The following is a 21,899-nucleotide window of genomic DNA, read 5'->3' on the forward strand; positions in this document are numbered from 1 at the left end:
AACATTAATTAGCATAGCATTGTTAAAGGTGCGCCATGTTGCAAAGTACTGCTTTTACCTGTGCATTAAGTAGTTGGCACTACGGCCGATCATAAGGCGAGCGAGCGGTCGGCATTTTTTAAGTAAAGTTTTCGACTCTAAGCTCAGTGACCATTTATTTTCCTATATGAGACACTGATGATCAATTATGAGGAGCCATTTTGATCTTGGGATGGTCAGGATTGTTTAAATGCCAATTTAAATGGCATTTATTTTGGAATGTGGGAGAAAACTGGAGTAGCCGGAGAAAAACCCTACCCAGGCACAGACAGAACAAGCAAATTCCACACAGGTAAGCCAGAGCACGGAATCGAACCCTGTATTATCGCACTGTGTGAAGTGGATGTGCTAACCAGTTGACGACCATGTCGCAACTGTGAAAGTCGGATTAAGTTTATTTTTATGTTCATCTTTTGCCGTAAAATTTTTTGCACGATGGCTTGATAAGCCGTCCCTACACTACCAACGGCCTTTGCAGCAGTGCCTCGATGTTTGTAAGTCAGAGTTTTAATGAGGCATTTTTCCAAAGGTATATTAGGGCGAGAAAAAAAACCACACACACAAGGGTACTTTCATGACACATCCTTTGCTCTTATAGATGGCAAAAAAAAAACGGGTTTACACAGAGTTTACTAATTAAATTATTCAAGAAGTAAGTCACAGTCTGCTTTCCGTAGAACATTAGTCTAAAAAACAATGTGACATTTTTTGGAATTGTATGGCTAACTGCACTGTGGAGTCGTCACCTCGCCTCTATGCAACCCCACCTGCCCCATCACCTCCCAACTTTCCTCCGGCCCTGCGCCTTGGGAAGCTCTCTCGTCTTGCTATGACTAATGATGTTCTCTCAGTCTCAAGGTTTTAGCAGGATAATTATATTAACCCATGTCCTCTGGCTGATCCCGGCTCAGCTCCTTCTCCTCGAGCAGCCTCTCTTGACACAGTCTTGCCGGAATTAGAAGCTAATACACGCACCTCCCCACCCCCGCCATACCCCACAAGGGCGCCTTGCACTTGTGTGCGTTTTGGTTGACTTTTTTCCCAGGCGGTCCATGGGTTTGTCACTGAAAATTAGGTAGGGAAATTAAGGTTTGTGTTTGAAAAAGGGAAGTGTTGTGTTATCGTCAGACGTGAATTTCCACAAAGTTCGCGCAGCGGCCACTTTGCCTCAAAGCCAAGGCCCTGCATCTCTTCTCTTGTCGACTACAAAGCTCGGGAGTCTGACACAAGTTCACACAAAGATCCATCATCTCGGGGGCTCTGAGGACTCTTTTGGGGATTTGCACAATAGGAAAAAGCTCTGCCTAGACTCAGCTGCTCTCATAGAGATTTTTGTCTCTTCATCACTTTTGCTGTCCCTTTTACTTCTGTGTATGTAAATTTTTATATCTTAAATCAGTTGCTGTCAACTGTTGTCGATCTGGGACTCATGTTTCCCTATTGTCGTCAAGTAGCAAACTACTTTTTTTTTTAAGAACTTAACACTAAATAAAATATATTGTTCAAAAATAGGTTTTGAAAAGATGCTGTATGTAGATCATATTTTTTTTAGCATGTTTAGCCCGTGAAAGGTGAAAATATGAGATATAACAAAATTGTATAAAAACGTTTTACTCCTAAACTTATTAGAACACACTTTAATGTAGTAACACGTACTTTAGTTAAGTGTTGCTGAGCACCGCTTCACACTCTGTTGCTGTCAAGAAATGGGAGACTGCTGTATAATATCACTTTGAGCAAACAAAATGAACTGAACATTGTACACTGAAACATGAAAATGTTCAAATCACACCATGTAATAACTTAAGTCTACGAGCTTGATGCTACTAGCTTGATGCTAACATATCATGGTAAACACCATAGGTGGGATAACAGACTGTTTTGTGAAGTGCTTTGTTACAGCTGCCGCTGTTGTGAAAGCGCTATATACAGTAAATCAGTATGTATTGTATTGTATTAGCATTGATTTCACGTTAAGCTTTAAACCTTCAAATAATTGCTGCTTTAACACACAACTTGACGAGTGCATACATAAAAAAAATGACAATAAGAAAAACAAAACTCAGTTGCACAAAACAGCCGAAATCCAATTTTCCCCTAACCCCAGGTGTTACTCTTGGTGTTCATTAAAAAAAACGCACTCAGCAGCGGCGAGGACTCCATAGGGGGAATACGCTCTTAATATCCCGCATAGTCATTCACTGATCCAGGCACAGTCGAGGCTTTAAAGGCCATGAGGTACAGCCACAAAATGACAGTACAGGGTTTTTTTTCCAGGAAACTTTACATGGTTGAAAAAAAAGACATTTCATAGAAAATGCTATTTTTGACAGCGTAAATTGTAATTTAACACTCTAATTGAGCCGTCACTTTCGTTACTCATGTTGCTACCTGACTAGACTGCTTGCATACTAACTGCTATCATGTTGTTGTACCTACAGTTAGTCTTATCACACTTTGCGCTTTCGTTACTCGCATTGGCATAACAACCGCTAGCATGCTATACTTATGAATTCTCACAAAACAGAAGAAAGTAAAGGTGTATAGAGGTTAGCATATCATCTCTGAGGATGTTAGCATTTTAGCCATTCACTATATTGGCATTGTACCTTTTTTTTCTGTTTACTTGTTTTTACATCAGTTAATCACTTGCGTCAGCAGTCACTCCAACCGTTTGAAAATACAGGCCTAGGATTTCATCGTAATGAGATTTTTTTCGGGGAAAACTAACGTTACTACTTAGCAAAGGCGGCATGTATAGTTGAATTAATAAGGGTCACTCGCACAGTGGTCAACAACTTGTGAAGATCCTTACATTCCAGACTGGTGACAAAGAATATGCTAGAGCCTGCGCAGCATAATACATTTTTATAAGCAGCATTACAAGATGTGTTGCTTTGTTGCAGCTTGTCAACTTTTTTTTTATATATATAAGGATGTATACAGTATATCATTATTGAAGTAAAAAAAACCTAACATTTCAAAAATATGTCAGGTGAAGTCGAGTGAAGTATGAATATATTTTTCAAGGCTTAAAAAACAACAACAGCTGCGCAAAGGCAGGATGTTCAAAACCAGAAAATCTGAATAAATCACCAAAGAGCAAACGGCAAGTTGAGTTGTATAAACAAAACATGGTTAGGAAAAAAACATACGAAAACAGATAATGCAGTAAAACTTGGGGCACAGTATACATTGATGGTACCGGAAGAGTAAAAATGTAATCTGTTCAAATGGAAGCTTGCCAATGACGGGAGACTCAAGTCCTTTTAAAAGAGCTTTAAAATCAATCCAATTGGAAACCAATGAGAAGCTAAACAAGGATTATCAGAGCTTGGAAGCATTTGAAGAAGAAAAAAAAAACTATACTTGACGGCTGACTTTATCCCAGTCATAAAATCTTGAACTCCATTTGCTTACAATTCCACTATCATCTATAGATTGCCTTTAACGGGCTGGACAACTCAAGAATTTGGGGTGTATCTTGGCATAAATGTACACTCAACAGTTAAAAAAGATATAAATACTGTACATATATAATTGTTTGTGTGCCTTTTCCAGTTCGGCATTTACTACAATAGTAATAACATTTCTCTTCATAAAGGTGAAGAAAATACAGGTAACGTCGTAACCCAAGGAGATTTTTGCAACACTTTCTGCGGGGTCAAGGTCAAATTTGTGAATGTATCACATTTAATGATCATCAAAGAAATACTGCTTCACAGTAAAATAAGTGTATTATGTGAATTTGACACACTGCAGAGAAGAGTGTTGTTTACAACCGTGCCTAATTTGACGAACTTTTTAAAAGCCTTAAGCGTGTAAAATAAGGTTCTTAATTCCCACCTGGGCTTCCCCTAACAGTAACAACGTGGCATTTTAAAGGGACACCAAAAATGTAAAAAAAATATATATATCCCTAACTCGGGCACTTCCGCCTTTCTTGCATTCACTCAGCAAACACACACGAGGCGCCTCCTGTGTTCACGACATCGGTCCTTTGAGGTCTGGACTTGAGGACACCATGTGCCCAGGCTCCATTATTTAGCGTGTAGTGTGCATACTTGAGAGCGCTGGTGGCTTACAGCGGGGCCGGCGTCTCTGCCACAATCTGACGAATCAGAAAGCTCTAGGATGCGTGCGCCGCTAAAGGCACGAACATCACTGCCATTTACGGACTCTCCGATAAATAATTCATTGCCGCTGTCTTCATCCAAAAGATATACTGTGTGTGTGTGTGTGTATATATATATACGTATATACAAAGAGAGAGAGAGAGCTGGCACATCATTTCCAACCAGATGCACTTTTTAAATCTGTGAAATTGTCTGCGAATAATGAACAATGGCGCAGGAGGAATGGAGCGGAGCAGTCCACGTCTTAAGACTAAGACACTACTTGAGGAAACTGAATTATCTCCGTTTGGTGGGAGAAATTTATGAAGCTACAACAGAGTCATGTCCAAATAGTTTCTGGGAATTTACAAGGCGGGAAGGTTCCGGTGGTGGTGGTGGGGGTGGCGTGGCGTGGCATTTACGCGGGTGATAAAGACTTGAGTGGGCATGCGACTGATCAATGATTGTGGCTTCATGTGGTTCATTCGCCTCGCTCGGTCACTTCACGCTGCGCTCGCGGCGGGATGCCTGAGCAGCACGCGCAGGACGTTTGCTGGAGCTTGGCAAAGCATGCTCATGTGAGCCGTAAAAAGTGAAAGTTAACACCATCAAGAAACACTATACAAGGTTGATTCAACTACTGCAGGCAAACTATGTGATTTTAAATATCCTTGGCCTGATTCTGGAGAAAGGAGAAGTATGAAAGGGGCTACTGCCGCTTCAATCACTAGCCGATGAAGTTTTACCTTCGAAGAGTTGGTCAGAAATGTTTTAACGTCTTGAAAAGAATGTTACCTAACTGAAATTACATTTTACATTTACAAAACACCCAATAAGTATCGTCAAAATGTCGTAATGAGTCGTAAATCGTTTCCGTTTTTAAGAAGAATTGAAAACTGATGATTTTACGACAGCTGTATGGCATTAAATTACACCAATATTCTTTGACTGTGTTACCCAGAAGTTAGGTCATTTTAAAAAGTCCATATATGCGACAGCATGTGTCTCACGCATGGTTTTACTGGCGAATCATCATCTGCGTCAGAAAAAGATTTTCCTCACCATTTTTGCCTATTTGTAGTACTCGATCAGTCTGAAAAAAGTGGAATTGAACTCTATTTTTTTGAGTGTGGGATACTTTTTAATCTTGCACAAAGATACCCTGTATAAAAAAAACTAAAGCTAACACAAAAACAAAAATATATATTTTAGATAAACACAAACTAATAAAAACTGTCAAAAAACTAATTCAAATTAACTTAATTAGAAAAAAAAAGAAAATCCAAACAAAATGCAAACCATAAACTACTAATTATAAAACTACTTTTCAGCTTTTTGAGAAAAATTCCAAACGATTGTAACCCTGATACAGTTCCTTCGTTCCTCTGAGGCGACAGGCGAGCGCCGTACAGGCTGCTCAGCTAAATTTGAGCTAACACACTGTTGCCGAAAGAACGCAGCGGAGCATCTCGCAGTTGCCGCATAGCTTTAGGGCTACAGACAATCAAAGCAGCCAAGATACAACACGGAGAGTCAAAAGCGGGCACAGCAGAAGTTGGCAGGCGGAGTTTGAGAGAAAACACCGGCAATGATGAATGTTTCCCCGCCGAGGGATGGCGGAATGGGTGACTACAGTAAAGCGACAGATAAAGCCCCATTAACGGCTGCTTCCAGCTGCTTTCTCGGGCTCCGTCACCGCATGGCTCCCCCCTTGATGTTTGTTTATCTTTCTTCTTATTTATACCCGTAATTGCTATGCCTCTGCCCGTCTAAAAACAGGCAGTCGCGCCATCATTAAAGACACAGCCGCTGACACGACTTCACAGAGACGTGCGCTCAAAGCCGATTCTGGACACAGGGATGCAGGAGCTGGCCAGCAAACTCATTAATTGGTCATTGGTGGGATTGCACACGAGGAGATGTCCCAACATCGCGAATTCATGTCGCCGCGATACGGTGAACCAACGCTAGGTTTATCCATCTATCTTCATCACGATCATATTTTTATTATTTGTTACAGTTTGCATCATTTTCAAGATATGTCACTTGATGAAGGAAACACTTCGGACTTGCTACCCAGGCAGATAACATAGCTAGCGAGTATTGCTAACGTTAGTTCATTTACACTATGTTAAAGGTAAGAGCAGAGTACGACTCATTTATTTTTATATTAACCGTTGTACTAAGCGTTCCATCTTTTTCATTTGACCTTTATCTCGAACAATAAAAAAAATAGAATGAAAGTGAACGAGACTCAGACAAAGTATTACGTTTACAAATGGAGCAAACATCTTTTACGATGTAGGAAAATGAAATAGTTTGCCGTTGCTTAAAAGTTGTTTGATGCCGTTACATTATAAAACCACAAAATTACAAATTATGCTCCCTTCGAACATATTGGTATAATGTAGGTCAAATTCTAATTTTTAAAATTTTATTTCAAGTCAATATCCCGTGGCATTATGGAGAAAAAATGCTGCGTTTGTAGCATTTAGCCAGCAATCAAGTTTGGACTTAGAAGTACGTTTAAATGTATTTGTCAGTTTTTACACCATATTGGCAGTTCCACACTTGCTGAATACAATGCTTAATCCTCTGTTATTTTACATGTCTGGTTTACAGTAATTTTCAAATGGGAGTGACAAACAACATGAAACAATATTTGAGGAAATGCGCGAGCGGCAAAGTGAGAAGAAGCGTTCAGGACTACGTCTGAAAGTTTGTTTTAATAAGTTTAAGTGTGTTTCAAGCGTATCCCTAGTGATGAAGAGGGGTTGTCTGTAAATCTTTGTGACAGGCAACAGGGTAAAAACCTCCGAGATGGCGCCTTTCATTTTTGCAATGAGACAGGTTGGAGCCTTTTAGAAGATAAGAAGCGGCGCTATGTCGACCGCTGTCACTCACTCAGCCCAGGCGTTTGTCGCCTCCCAGTCCGTTCAGATACACACCTGTCTCATTTCACCAAACGTTCAAGCTCCCCTCGTGTGCACGCTAGGACAAAAAAAAAAAAGAGCTGTTCAATTTCCCTCATCGTTTACCAGGACAGCTCGTGTCCTTCAGCGGTGAAGGCGCGACACCTGTCTGATAGATTCCACCTGCCGCATCCAGTCAGATCATCTGCTTGGTTGATCAGGCAGGCGCGGGCCTAATTTGTCTGAAGTAAAAAAACAACCCCCCCCCCCAAAAAAACACCCTAATAATGTCAAATCCAGCGACGTTTACCGATTTTCCAAATAAAGCAAGGTAAGATTATAATGAGAGGGAAGAATGAAATATCGATGTCGTCTCTGAATATTTGATGCAGACGGATGGTTGTGCACTCCAGTGGAACAAACTGGAATCGGAATCCAGCCGCTCATCTGGAAAAGGTTCAGTAATGTGAAAATGGCAGCTGCCGAGAGGTCCTGCCCATCCTCATTTTGTCTGGGAGCTAAAAGTCGAAGCATAACGCATCAAAAAGGCGACGCTCTGTATGTGTTCCTACTCCATATGTGATGAAAGAGCAGATGATTGAAGGTTCTGAATTACTGCGGCATCTTTGCTCATTTCCATTTGGCGTTTCAACCTTTTTACGTTTGGCGTTTCACATGCTATGTTAGCATTATGCTAGCAGGCTTTCATTCGATAAAATGGTTCGGTTGAACATTTTAGTGAAAATTGAATTTTGACTTTCAGAATTTTTGTTGTTTTCTTGTATGTTCTGTTTGTATTGCTGACTTGTGTGTGTGTGTGTGTGTGTGTGTTACAGCAGCAATTGTTGGAGAGTTGAGTTTATGGTTTAGCTTGGTTTGGGTGTATTAAAAAATGTATTTCAGTTTTCTTTCATTCTGTTTCGTGTCACTTTTAAAGTGAACTGCAACTGAGAGTGACAAATAACAAATATTCCCAACACAAATATTTGGAGAACTGTGCAAGTCTTCTTTTCATTACGTCAAAGTGATGCTATATGATTGTCACCCAATTCTTGACAGCGTGAGAATGGGAACAGCCTCTATGGAAAACTTTTAATGGTGTGCTTTGCAATGTTAAAATGTGCGTTATGGTAAGTTTATAAGCTTATACAAGTTTATAAACTACAAAGTTTTGTATGGCCTGAAACGCATCCCTCTTGAAAAATGGGGTTGCACTGTACTTGTACGAATGTATAAGGTGTATAACTTAATCAGTCTTTCCAAACAACAACATACAGAGATGAGTTTATAGCAGTCAGCAGTTGCACTTTTTATTTCCTCTGAGGAAAAACGTCACCTTTAATAACCTGCGATGTTAACACAACATCGTCAACTGCTGCGTGTCGTGTGTGTGTGTGTGTGTGTGTGTGTGTAACTTGAAGCTTACACCTGCCTTTTTTTTCTCCCTCCTCCGTCTTCATTAAAAGGTGCAAGTGTAACCTCCATGCCTCCCAGTGCCTGCTGCAGGACGGCAATCTGCAGTGCCAGTGTGAGCACAACACTACGGGCCAGGACTGCCAGCGCTGCAAGAAGGGCTTCAAGGCCAAGTCCTGGAAGGCCGGCTCCTACCTGCCCGCACCTAACGGAACCCCCAACACCTGTATGTACCCCGCACAATGTGAACACGTCTATTTCATGGGTTTCTGCACAATTGGAGGACAACGGTCACACAACAAATCCCATTAGCGGGGCTTAAAAATTACACTTACGATGTTTGCAACTTTGCTTGGTGGAAGTTATTCGAAAAGTATTAGAACAGTTGAACTTTATTTGTGCTTAATCCCAGGCACTTTATCCTTCATCCTACCGGGTGGGGTCGAAAATACGTATTACTTTCAGGTCCGTGTTTTGATTTCCTGAAAACACCACGAGCAGCAGGTTGCTCAACCCGTATTGTTTTGTGTTTTTTGTTATTGTAAAGTATCCTTGGGTGTCTTGAAAGGCGGCTATAAATAAAATGTATTATTATTATATTCATCTATTTCTGTGGAAATTCATTCACTCGTAAATAATACAATCTGGTGTCTTCTTCACTTCATCAAAATAAGAAAATACCCTCAAATGCTGTAATGATCCATACACAGAAAATGATGGCCACAAAGCAACTAAAGTGTACAAATGTATAATTCTGTTTTATGAATTGGACCTTTTGCGATCGAGGTAAAGAGAATTCAATTGTTCTGCTTGTCACGTTACGTCACTGGCATAGATAGATGGACAAAAATGCATGATAAAACAACGTTGCGACCGATTCCGTGAAATTTCTCACGGCAAAAATTTTAACCTTCACCACTCACCGCTGTGTAGTCCGATTTGACGCCTGTTCATTCTAGTTGAATTTTTATCCTAGGGGGGAAAAAATTTGTCAGGCAATCCCAATTTTTGTGATTTTTAAAGACTAGTTTCAAGGTTATAGAGGAAGTTTGGACAGAGCTCACCCGGTTTGCATCACCTTAGATGAGGGGAGAGTGCGTGGGGGGAAATCCTAGAGGAGAAGACTGCCAGCTACAGCAGCAAGCGATGATAAAATAATAATCTAGGGCAGCAGCTCCCCAGTTTTGTCCTTTCAATCAAACGCAGACGCTGGCGTGCGCAGGAGGAAACACGCACAGCCAGCGACGCAGGCACAAACGCACCTGGGCCTGCACGCGCTACACGACAAAAGGCCCATTTTCTACTCGTCAACCGCGCGCTAATGGATCGTGGATTCCAGAATCCGAATTCGAAAATCCTATTCCTTTCCTTCGGATTCAGGTCGCTGTTTTATAGATCAAAGTTACAAGTGACATAACTACGCAACGCTTTTCTAATACTGTAACAAATGACGCCAAGTGTTAAAAAAAGATTTGGGATTTTAAAAGACAGATTTTGAAGTTTTGAGTAGAGTTGTTTTACACTCCAGAAGAATATGCACATGCAGTGTATGTATGGTAAAAACTAACCATGTTACAAAAGAATGGAAAACTCTAGAAACATACCCTTTTTCCTGGTAAAAGAAGAGAGTCTACTCTTTGTTTAGTTGGGCTTGGTGCTCATGTTGTCACCATACATCATTCAAAATGCTCTGAGACCGCCAGCAACTTGGAGAACTCTGCTTTGGAAATGCCTGGCAGTGAATGAGGTCAAATGCAAGCTCCCCAATGTGAGGTTCTGAAGCCAAAACATGCTTTGTCAGTGTAAAAGCTTGAAGCCATCCTCAACGTGATCATCAAGACAAACTCAAATGCATAAGTCAACAGGTTCTCATCATTTTCATCTCGTCTTTTTCGTTTCAGGTACGATTGCTGGTTCGCCCTCCGGTTCTAGTAAGTAACAATCCAAAGCAGAGGAAATTTTCTCCTTTCCCTTCCCTGTCTTCTTTTGCACCGTTTTTCCAAGTTTGAACCACATCGGGAGACGCTCCTGACACTCCCACCCCTGCAGTCACTCGCTTCTCCTCCCTTTACAAGTCCTCTCCCTCTCTCTCTCTCTCTTTTTCCATCTTCGCTTCATTATTGATAGGCCCCTCTGTCGGCCAAGTCCTTTCATCGCCGCACATCACACAAACCTGCTCAGGAGGAATTCTTCCACAGTTTGGCTTTCAGACTACAGGCGTTGACGGATTGAAGAAAAAGGCAGTGGAGAGCAGACAGTTGGTAAAGTTGGTGGTGCTAGGGGGAAAAAAGAAAAAGAGAATGCCAGCATATGTATGTGATTCAGGGTGAAGGGCTTGGGAGGGGGGCGAGAATAAAAAGTGCGAGCTGATTAGTGATTCTCTCTGTGGAGAGTCTCTCAGGCTAGTAGCTCTTCCACACAAGCCGGCGTCAAAGTGGTGACATTGACTCTGGCTTTTATGCACGTGGCCCCCTTTCGCACTGCATAAAAGGCACCGACGCAGAATGGGTGGACCCGAGTCCATCTATGGCGATTTTGCACTTTTAGAGCAAGTAGCATAGGCGTGGCACCGCCTGTATGGACTAACTGTTTGCCCAGTCACTGTTCTGGATACAGGGAATGTCGCTACGTATCACAGGGAATATGGTTCATAACCACCCACGGGAGTGTTGATATGTCAGGAATGTTCGCAAGGTCAGTGTTCCAAAGCATGAGAGTGCTTGACAAAAGTAAACCTGTTGCGGCAATAACCCCAAGTTCGCCATCTTCTGTGTGAAATGCAGTTGATCTTGCGCAAAATGCTGTGCAGAGTATTTTTCAAAATCATTACGCATCGACATCTGGGTCACACAGAATCCCTGTAGATTTGTAAGCCTCCCCTTGTTTTAGCTCCTGCATAGAAAACTGAATATATCATCAAGCCTTCAGTGCCCGAGTGGGCCACTGTACGCACGTCGGGCATATGGCGCACCGGGGCCCGACGTACAGATCACATACTGAGGTCTTTGGGGCTCGAGTGGTCACCGCAAACGTGCCGATTATTATAACTCGTCACATTAGCGGCCTGGTTACGTCAGTGACCATGCGAGATTAGGTTGGCAGGAAAAGCTGATCCAGCCAGCCCACATCCCATTGGTCAGCTGAACAGATGGGCAAGGGCGGGAGGGTCAGAGCCACCAAATCCAACTCATGTATTACACCAACAAACCAGCCTCACCCACCATAACCCTGATTTGATCTTCTCCAACACAGACTGACTACATGTGCAGTGGAACATATTTTATGTACATCTACTCCTTGATTTTGTGGACCTTGAGCAGACCAGAATTCACTTTGACATAGTTCATTAGCTCCAAAGATGGTGCCAAAGCACAACTTTTATATGACACGTCCTGTGATGTTTTATAAGGAGCACAAAAACAGTAAGTTGACTAGTTTTGTCAACAGTTAAATGCGATTGGCTGGATATTCCAGCTTCCTCCACTGTTCCGAAATCATATATTTTCTTTGCAATAATATAATGTGGGGGCGGCCCGGTAGTCCAGTGGCTAGCACGTCGGCTTCACAGTGCAGAGGTACCGGGTTCGATTCCAGCTCCGGCCTCCCTGTGTGGAGCTTGCATGCTCTCCTTGGGCCTGCGTGGGTTTTCTCCGGGTGCTCCGGTTTCCTCCCACATTCCAAAAATATGCATGGCAGGCTGATTGAACACTCTAAATTGTCCCTAGGTGTGAGTGTGAGCGTGGATGGTTGTTCGTCTATGTGTGCCCTGCGATTGGCTGGCAACCGATTCAGGGTGTCCCCCGCCTACTGCCCGGAGACGGCTGGGATGGGCTCCAGCACCCCCCGCGACCCTAGTGAGGATCAAGCGGTACGGAAGATGAGATGAGGTGAGATGAGATAATATAATGTGGCACCACGAGTCTAAACACAGTATACTGATTAATATTGCATTTGCGAAATATGAATTAAACAGATTAAGGCACCTGTTTTGATTCATGTAAGGAGGTTGACATTTTGCCCAGCATCGCCCCCTGCTGTCAACTTTTGAAACAGCCCGTGGGCTCGTATTGTGAATGTTGCGAAATCAATAACAAGAAATCGCGAGATGGCGCCAAAGCTCTACTTTTATCTTCGACAGGGTTCTAGCGCCATTACATGGCACTGTCGGGCATTTCAGACGCAGTACCCAAAAAAATAAAATAGATTCTAAAAACAAAAGCGCTAAGGTCTCATGAAATGGCGGTGCATTCCTCCTGAAAATGTTGGCAGAATTCCGAGCGAACTACATGCCCACTTGCCCTTCTAATCAAAGCCTGCATGTTTCGTTTTTTTTTTTGTTTTGTTTTTTTGAAACACCAAAAGTCCACACTGCCTGGGACAGAGCACGATGATGGGAGCATGCCTGGAAAATCATGTAACGCATTAAAAAAAGTGTCCATGCCATTCATTATAAAGGCGTGCACGTTAAACGGCGGGCGGCCGACTCGCAATGTCTTCATTAGCCGGTGGCCGAATGAACACCGTACCTCGGTGCCGTAATAAGACATGAGGATGCTGCGAGTGACAGGTGGCATTAGGGCAATGATTGCGAGCGTTTGTGGGGCGGCGTGACAAATGATCTCATTATATGCAAATGCACTAAGAGTACGTCCATGTGTGTGTGAGCAAGAAGGAAAAGCACATGAGCTGTGTGCTCACTTAAGGCTGTGTGTGTCTGTGTCTGCGCTTGCGTTCTGAGACAGCCCTTCTGCACAGTCAGACAGGCAGGCACCTGTCAAATAACTGCACAATAAATCCGCTTCCATTCCCATAACCCATTTAAGAAAATACAATCGAACCATATAGTAGGTCATTCTATCTATTTTCCATAGCGCTTGTTCTCATTAAGGTGGCATGTGAGCACGAGGTGCCTACCCCAACTGACTTTGGAGCGAGAAGTGGGATACACTCTGCACTGGTCACCAACCAATTGCAGGACATGTACAGGAAGACAAAAACAAGAATTTACGCTCAGTTATTCTCCAAGAAACTCACAAACATTTTGTGTTCCTGACTGAGCAATCAACTTTTGCGGAGTCTTGTGGCATTTTGCTGCCAAGGAAGTGTCCGAGTGAAATGAAGATCTGCATTGAGTTAGTATCTTTTTGCACCTTCGTGCCAAGGATTTAGGTTGAGTTGAGTTGTAAAGTTTCTTTTTGATCAAAGTAGTGCTTTGCCGCCATCATTTGACATGCTGGTGCCAATCAACTATGTTAAAGTGAATTGAGAAGCGTCATTTAGACAAAAGTAGTGCTTTACCATCGGGATGTTTGATACCACTTTTGTTCAGACTGATACCAAGATTCATTCTTTGCTTACGAGAGGTTGACATTGTTTTGGGGAAGGTTGTCAAGTTTACCTTTCATCATGGGATTGGGACGGTACAGAGAGTGGGAGTAATTATGAACGGGAGCATGATGGGATGGGAGTTGGTTCCACCAAGACAGAACCTTTTCTTTTTTTTTTTTTTAAACAATGGATGATACGGGATTTGAAAATCCACTCCTGTGTCATACTCAATTTATAGCTCACCAATACTGCTATTAGCCTTTTAATAAAATGACAAAAACCTTTCTTTCTGATGCAGATGATGATGCGCCCATGTGTCAAACTGCCGCAGGTATTTGGCAAACTAGTCCCAAGAAGGACTTACCCAATGTCAGATTTTTATGTATCGGTGGCCGGTATCGCCACTGCATGACCAGCCTCGTCCCAATTGTGTCACAAGCTGTTACACTAACGCTTCGCTCGCAGTGGAAATTGCACTGCTCTCGTACTTATGACTAATTAATAATAGAGCACTCCACTAGGGGTTAAGGGCCAATTAATATTCTCTGTGATATAAAAACAATCCCCACACTTCCACCACCAAGTCCCTTCGATTAGGGCCCCAACCACGGGGTCTTTTATTTTATTTACTTATTTTCAAAACTTTATTGTGTGAACGCCAAAGTAATTGCTCATTCCGCATTTTTCACTGGATTTACAAAATCAAGGAAATCCATTCAAATAAAGTACCGGTACTATTAAAAAAATGGAGCAATGAACACACCGTGATGCCCTGGAAACTGGCTAGCAGAGCCACAATCGTTGATGATCTTTCAGCCATTTATTTAACAGGACAAACGAAACACACGCTCCTGACGTCACTCACTAGGCCGTGCCCCATTAAGGCTTAAAAAAAAAGCATAACATTTGATAAAGGCTTTTGACATAGAGTGCAAAACATAATTTTATGGCCACATTAGCCTTTAATACGATTCTCTGTAGAGTTAAAATAAATAAATAAATGGAAAATCTCCCAGCAATGGGAGGCTTATGGAACAGCTTTGGAGTTCAGTCTTTGTCAGCAGTGTGAAATCACACTTCACACTGTGTGAACGCTCATCATGTGTGTGTGCATGTGTGCGTTTGAAGGGAAAAAAAAAAGGTAGGATGAGGCGCTCTCTAGATAAACAATCTGAGACAGCATCTCCTATGCTAATTCACTAGCGCGCTCAGCAGCTCCTCGTTGCATTTACATGATGTGTCCTCGTGTAACTGATGCAGCTCAGCTTCAAAAAAAGAAAGAAAAAAAAGCCTTGTACAGTTACAAGCACCTGGAATTTCTCCCAGTACATTTGCATGGATGCATAGAAGCATGAATGTACTGTACATAAAGTATATGCAGGCAACTTCAAGCTGCATTGTGTAATATCTATCTCCCCCTTGTGGAGCGTTGTTGTACTGTTGTTTTTGGATGAACTGACAAGAGTGAATCCCCATTTACCCCAGCCAGGGATTATGCTCCAGACTTATAAATCCAAGTACTACTGTATTTGAAATCACTTCCAATGGAGGTAAAAATCTGATTTATTAATGGAACAAACCGTAGTTTCGAGTGCAGCCTTTTCAAACCAGATTCTGACTGCCGTTTTCCCACGGTAGTTTCTCGCTACTGAAACAGTATGGACTCACACACTTGTGTGTGTGTGTGTGTGTGTATGTGTATGAATGGCGATGCTTTGATGAGATAAAGCAATGGCGTTGTGCCAGTCATGTGAGATGATGACGACGATGATGATACGGCCGCAGAAAAAACAGCTGCTGGAACCCCGGGGAGGACGTAGGGGGTGGAGCGTGGGCGAGTGAGATTTGCCCAGAAGAAAGATGCTTACAGGATGCCCTGCAAGAGAAGCCACTGGAGACGAGCATGGCTCGTGCAAAAATACCTCGAGGGGGTGTCGAACACAGATGGAGGCATGCGGTGTAGTGGTCTCTAGTGGGCTGCTAAGCTCTGGCCACTCAACAACGTGTAATTCGCCTTACATGAATACGCAAGAGGCTACGGGAAAATTTGTACAGCTCACAACTTGACAAGCCTTTGTTACGTGTTCTCTCGCCAATTAAAACGCCGGCAGAAAGTGTCTCAACTTGAGTTTCACTTGATATTCATGGGACTCGACTTAGCTCAGGCATGACCTACATGGGTACAGGATGATGTCAGATGTTTGTGTTTATGTATTACTTTGCAATCACCAAACTGATAGCTTCCAAGCTAATTTAGCCATCCTGGATCAGATGAAATGTAAAACAATGTAACAGAAATCAACTCTTGAGAGTCTAAGCTTGTCTTCAAAACAAATCCAATGAGCATGCTGTGGTCTCAAGAGCAAATTCAAGGTTTGACGATAGGCTACATGCTGAAAATTTGACAAAAATCACGTGTTTTAACAGGTTGATTAGATACACGTTTAACAATCCAGCAGGCTTGTCATCCGACAATGACAACACAACAAAGACGTTTCCACTTTATGAACACGCGTGAGGAGTCGCAAGCTCCATCTGAACTAGATTACCGTCTCTCTCCTACCCGCACGGTAGCCCTGAGAACTTGATGCAAAGGATTCTGGGAAATGCAAAACGCCCCCTGGGGAAAGCATAACATGGAAAAATGCAGGAGGAGAAAAAAAAGGGTGGAAAGGAAGGGGAAAAGTTGAGATAGTTAAAAATGCATAAGTAGGATGTAGGTCCAGGCTGCTCTTTCAAGGCTATATTGATTCCAGGGGTTCTATGCAAGGTATACTTGTGAGAAGACGTTACAGAATATCGTTTTTCAAATCTTAAAATGAAAAGAGAAAAAAAATCTACATATTTGCTCGTCAATGCCATTTCAATCTCTCACACACTTGCAGAACATGAGACCCAAGGCCGCAGAAGCACCTTCGCATTTGAACCCGAGGAAGACAAACATCAAAGAGTTACCCTTCTTCATGAGGATCATAGACAAGGGACAACAACCTCATTTGAACCCAAGAAAGGAAGAAAAGATGAATGTAACGGCATTTCCCATAGATGCATCGTTCGAGACATTAGAAACCCTTCCCTCAAACTTTACAACTCAGCTTGGGTCTAAATTACCTTTTTGCAGTGTTATTTTCTCATGTGCTGGAGGAACATGAGACTCGTGACCACAAAGATCATTTTTCATCTCTCCATGGGGACTGCAGGAAGGTTCCCAATGAAAAACAAGGTGAAAGTGAAGGTATGACTTTTAAAATGCTGTAGATGCAGTGATGTAGAAAGTAGACACCCTTTCATTAAACCTAACAACTCAGCTTGAGTGTAAATCTTCATTTTTCTAAGTGTTAGTTTCTCATGCGCTTGAGAAACATGACACTCACAGGCTCAAAGGAACTTTCTCATCTCACCATGAGGATGATCACAGTGAAAGTGAAGGTATGGCTTTTCAAAGTAGTGAAAGAAACAACTATAGCAGTCTCTCATTTTGGAAATGAGAACGTACATGAGAATCAGTTCCTCAATGAGCCTTAAAATGAGAATTTGTATTAACACCTTTGCTTGTCGATGGCATTTCAGTCTCTCGTGCACTTGATGAACATGAGACTCACAGCCACAGAGGCACTTCCTCATCCGAACACGGGGAAGACAAACACAAAAGAGTTCCCCTTCCTCATGAGAAACATGGCCATGGCACAACAACCACATTTGAACATGAAACAAAAAGAAGCGCTAAAGGTATTACCATCCCCTATAGATGCAGCACCGTTTAAAGTAGAAATGCTTTCCCAAGACCTTAAAACTTACCTAGAAATGTAAATAATTTTTCTCATAAGGTTAGTATCTCATGTTCCTGAGGAACTCATGACCACAAAAGCACTTTCTCATCTCACCGGGAGGATGTTCCCAACAAAAGACAAATTGATCGTAATGGTTGAAGTTTTCGAAGTTATCTGCTAATCACTATCATTCTATCAGCAAGTGCACAAAAAAGTAAAAAAAAAAAAACAAACTGATCAACATCTTTGCTTGTCAATTGTATTTCAGTCCCGCACGCACTTCAGGCACATGAAAGTCATAGCCACAGAGGCACGTTCTCACCTGAACACGAGGAAGGCAAAAGTAGAAGAGTTTCCGTTCCTCATGAGAACCATGGCCATGCGACGGCAACCTCATTTGATCATGAGACGGAAACGATAACTGGAGGTATTGTCATCTCCCATAGATGTAGCGTTGTAGAGAGTAGAAACTCCTCTGCTTGAATTTAAATGTTCTTTTTTTATAGTGTTAGTTTCTAATGGGCCGCAGGAACATGAGAGTCGTGGCCACAAAAGTACTTTCTCCTCTGAGCGCGAGGAGGATGGGGAGGGCAAGGACAAACAAAAAGAAGCTGAAAGTAAGAGTAACAGTTGAATGTACAGCAGTAGTTTTAGTAGAAGTAGCACTGTTGGTACAAGTTAGCGCTACCTATGTAAATTGTGTCATGGTTATGATCATCAAAGACAGACCTCTGGTTTCCCATAAGCATGAGGAAAATGAGACTTATGGCCACAAACGTGCTTTCTCATTTGAGCATGAGGATGAAGTTGAGGAAGGAGGCAACCAAAAGAGAGGTATCCTTTTTTAATTTTTTTGATGGTATGAGTAGTGAAATGCAACCTTGCCTTCCTTTTAATGACAGTTTACCACAAGTCTGAGAGACATGGCCATGAAACTCATGGACACAGTATTTTCTCACATGTGCTTGAGAATGAAATGGAAGGTGAGGAAATGTCACTCAAAGTCAAATGATATGTACTGTATATGATTTGAGTCTAGCATGATGGAAATATCGATTTTTGTCCATGACAGTTTCCCAAAGGTTGAAGGGACATGCACATGTGGCTCATGGCCACAATGGCCATTTTTCCTCTGAACATGAGAATGGCAGAAAGGTTGAGGAAGAAGACAGTGGAATGAGTGGTATTTTTGTACATTCCAGTCGTAGTGAGCATTGTACTGTATTTTTTTAAAAGATGGAAACTTGCACTCTTGTTCCGTTTGTCCATCACATAGTTCCCCACAGGTCTGAGAGACATGGGCATGAGACTCGAGCACACAGTACTTTCTCATCTGACCGTGAAAATGACAGAGCAGGTGAAGAGGATGACAAAGCCAAAAGAGAGGTTCCTTTGAGAATATGGGATCATAATGTGCACTCTGGTTCTGTCCACGACTCAGTTTTGCATTGGTCTGAAGGAAATGGACATGAAACTCACAGCCACAAGACACATTTCTCATCCGAGAATGAGAATGGCAGCCATGGTGAGCAAGAAGATAGCCATGCTGACATTTTTTTTAAGGTGGAAACTTGAACTCTTGCTTTGTTTGTCCATCATATACTGTAGATTCACACAGGTATGAGGGGCATGGGCATGAGAGCCACGGACTTCTTACTTTCTCATCTTTGCATGAGAATGACAGGGAAGGTGCGGAATCACTCAGCTAAAGTTCAATGGGAGGTGGCATTTGAGTCCAGAAAGACACAAACTTGCACACCTGTTTTGCTTTTCCGTGACAGTCTCTCACAAGTCTGATGGACATGGGCATGGGACTCATAGCCACAATGGTCATTTCTCCTCTGAGAATGAGAATGACCGAGAAGGTGAGGATGAAGACCCTCAAAGCCAAATGAGAGCGATCTTGCAAAATGAAAACTGGCACTCCTGTTTTGCTTTTCCGTGACAGTCTCCCACAAGTCTGAGGACCAAGGACATAAAACTCACGGTCACAGTCATTTCTCCTCTGAGCATGAGGACGACAGACACGGTATTGTTTCCCACAAGTCTGAGAGACATGGGCTTGAAACTCATGACCACAATGATCATGTCTCATCTGTGCCTGAGAAAGAAGACAAAGGTGAGGAGTAAGTCAGCCAAAGGGAACTAAACGACACTCTTTTAGAATGTAGCAAGACGAAAACTTGCACACTTGTTTTGCTTTGCCATGACAGTCTCCCACAAGTCTGAGGACCAAGGACATGAAACTCACGGTCACAGTCATTTCTCCTCTGAGCATGAGGACGACAGACACGGTATTATTTTAAAGTTCAGTTGCAGCAAGCCAAGCAATAAGCCACAACTTGCACTCTGGTTTCGCTTGGTTGCATAGTTTCCCGCAATTCTGCAGGACATGCACATGCACAAACAAGATTTTACTCTTCAGCTGCGCAGCCTATACTTTTTTTTGCTGTGTCAATGACAATAGCGGCTGTTTCAGTCTTCCACAATCTTAGAGAACACTCCCAGGAGAGGCACAGTCACAAATCAACAAGTTCTGCTGACAAGGAGAGGCATCGACACAGAAAGCCCGAGAGTAAAGGTATCTCATTGTAAGATGCATAGTATGAAATAGCTGCATGATTTGCTGGGATTTGAAAATAAACGGGAAGGAGAAGGATTTGTGTTTTGGAAGGGGGGGTGGGGGGTGTCGTAAAGCATTAGACGTTGCTGTCTTGCCAATCTATTCCAGTAAAACAGCCTGCACTCATGTGTTCCACGTCGATACAAATTGATTTTCAAGATGTTGCTGCTTTGTAGCGCACCACGGTGAGAGGGATGGAGGCGGTCATGAAACGCCGGACTCCTTTGGGAACCATCATGAAGACGGGGAGGAGGAGGAGGAGGAGAGGAGAGAGAAAAAGCAGAAAGGTAGAACTGAAACAGGCAGCGGATTAGCCATCATATTGGGATTTTGAATCGTCAGGATGAGGTCAAAAGGTTATCGGGGTTTTCCTTTCTCTGTGTAAGCCAATGCGGTGCCTTGAGTTATGAGTGACTCTACTCATGAGTTTTGGAGTTATGAGCTGTCATTGGGCAGATTTTTCTGCTCTGAATTGCAGGCAAAATTTCCATCATACGAAGTTCTTTGTTAGCAGTGAAATCAACTCACTTCACAACAGTTTTTAAATTGGCAGTTCAAAAAAGTAGTTTCAGCTTCTTGAGTTCAAATTTACTGTCAAACTAAACATAAATCAAAGAGAATTACACATTGTATATTTTAAACACACAACTTAGCCTAGGTTAACGATAACACACAATGGGAAACACCATAGACAAACGAAGCTGGTGTCAGTATCCCGTTAATTATAACCCTTTAAGAAATTGAACAAAATCAGTGCATCAAAACCTGCTAAAAGACAAACTTTCAAAACTTGCTAACGAATGGCACCTACAGTATGTGGCCGTGTCCCAAGCAACAGGAAGTCAAGGCGCTAAACTCACAAGTGTCACAGGCATCCATTACAGCTGATGTATTGCTCCCGTCCCCTGCTTTTACATTTGCCCTACATTTCGACATAGTTGTGGATCAGGACTTTTTAAAACAGCAGTTTCTCTGCTTCCGACAAGTGCACAGGGAATCATTTGCATAGCTTTTCAGGAAGAGCCCTTCAGTTCTTTTTAAAGCACGGTAGATTAGTCATCAAAGATTGAACAAAAGGGCAATAAAACAAAAGGGGTCATAAAAGCTCAAACGTTGCTGAGAAAACGGCAGGAATGAATTTCAATCATCACAATTAACTGGGTAAGATTATTAAGTGGCACCTTAAACAATGGGTTTAATTTGTTCTGTGAACATGCTCCTATCTTAAATTATTTTTCAAGATTGAAATGAATAGAAATGCATGTAGCTAGTTTCAGACCCATCAACAAGTTTTGTTGGTTTTTTTTTAAATGAAATAAACAGCACTTTCAAACATTTACTTTGTAAAACAAACATAATAAACCAAATATAAAAAATATAAACAGCACGATTTGAGCATGATTAATTCATTGCGATGCCTTCTGTTGAGTGAGACTTAGCCACTGGGGGATCAGTTTAAAACAGTCATGAGACAGAAATGAAGATTTTCACAATTATAGTATGGTTTAGTAAATTGCGGTAATAGTTACCATTTTTCAGAGCATAAACAGCATGAGGATTGTGATATTTTTTTTTCAATGGGTTTGCTTAAAAGGTTACAACTAACTTAACAACTACCGATACCAATGTTAAGTTTCGTTAGCCTGTCTACTGGATTTCCCATTATGTGTTAGCATTACGCTAGTGGAGATAAAGTTAT

The 21,899-nt window shown here is 42.1% G+C and overlaps 1 protein-coding gene across 8 annotated transcripts in view; it reads left to right on the plus strand.

Annotated features, from left to right (window-relative positions):
- The window catches only part of ntng2b (netrin g2b), a 54,040-nt gene that overhangs the window by 24,116 nt on the left and 8,025 nt on the right, over positions 1-21,899 (plus strand). For 2 of the 8 annotated variants that reach the window (XR_007959798.1, XM_052050558.1), the window contains exons 4-21: positions 8,533-8,705; positions 10,381-10,410; positions 16,693-16,833; positions 16,929-17,042; positions 17,144-17,236; positions 17,378-17,536; positions 17,846-18,004; positions 18,084-18,194; positions 18,301-18,411; positions 18,480-18,560; positions 18,650-18,760; positions 18,854-19,102; positions 19,186-19,266; positions 19,359-19,442; positions 19,526-19,696; positions 19,791-19,871; positions 20,057-20,158; positions 20,377-20,487. Coding sequence is in view for 7 of the 8 variants with exons in the window: in XM_052050558.1 (XP_051906518.1) it covers positions 8,533-8,705; positions 10,381-10,410; positions 16,693-16,833; positions 16,929-17,042; positions 17,144-17,236; positions 17,378-17,536; positions 17,846-18,004; positions 18,084-18,194; positions 18,301-18,411; positions 18,480-18,560; positions 18,650-18,760; positions 18,854-19,102; positions 19,186-19,266; positions 19,359-19,442; positions 19,526-19,696; positions 19,791-19,871; positions 20,057-20,158; positions 20,377-20,487 (2,162 nt within the window). In the remaining variant the exon portion in view is untranslated. The remainder of the gene's footprint in view (positions 1-8,532; positions 8,706-10,380; positions 10,411-16,692; positions 16,834-16,928; positions 17,043-17,143; positions 17,237-17,377; positions 17,537-17,845; positions 18,005-18,083; positions 18,195-18,300; positions 18,412-18,479; positions 18,561-18,649; positions 18,761-18,853; positions 19,103-19,185; positions 19,267-19,358; positions 19,443-19,525; positions 19,697-19,790; positions 19,872-20,056; positions 20,159-20,376; positions 20,488-21,899) is intronic. The other 6 variants (XM_052050560.1, XM_052050559.1, XM_052050563.1 and 3 more) reach the window with 6 other exon arrangements.

Source organism: Hippocampus zosterae, chromosome 18, assembly GCF_025434085.1.
Source record: "Hippocampus zosterae strain Florida chromosome 18, ASM2543408v3, whole genome shotgun sequence".
Classification (NCBI taxonomy): domain Eukaryota; kingdom Metazoa; phylum Chordata; class Actinopteri; order Syngnathiformes; family Syngnathidae; genus Hippocampus; species Hippocampus zosterae.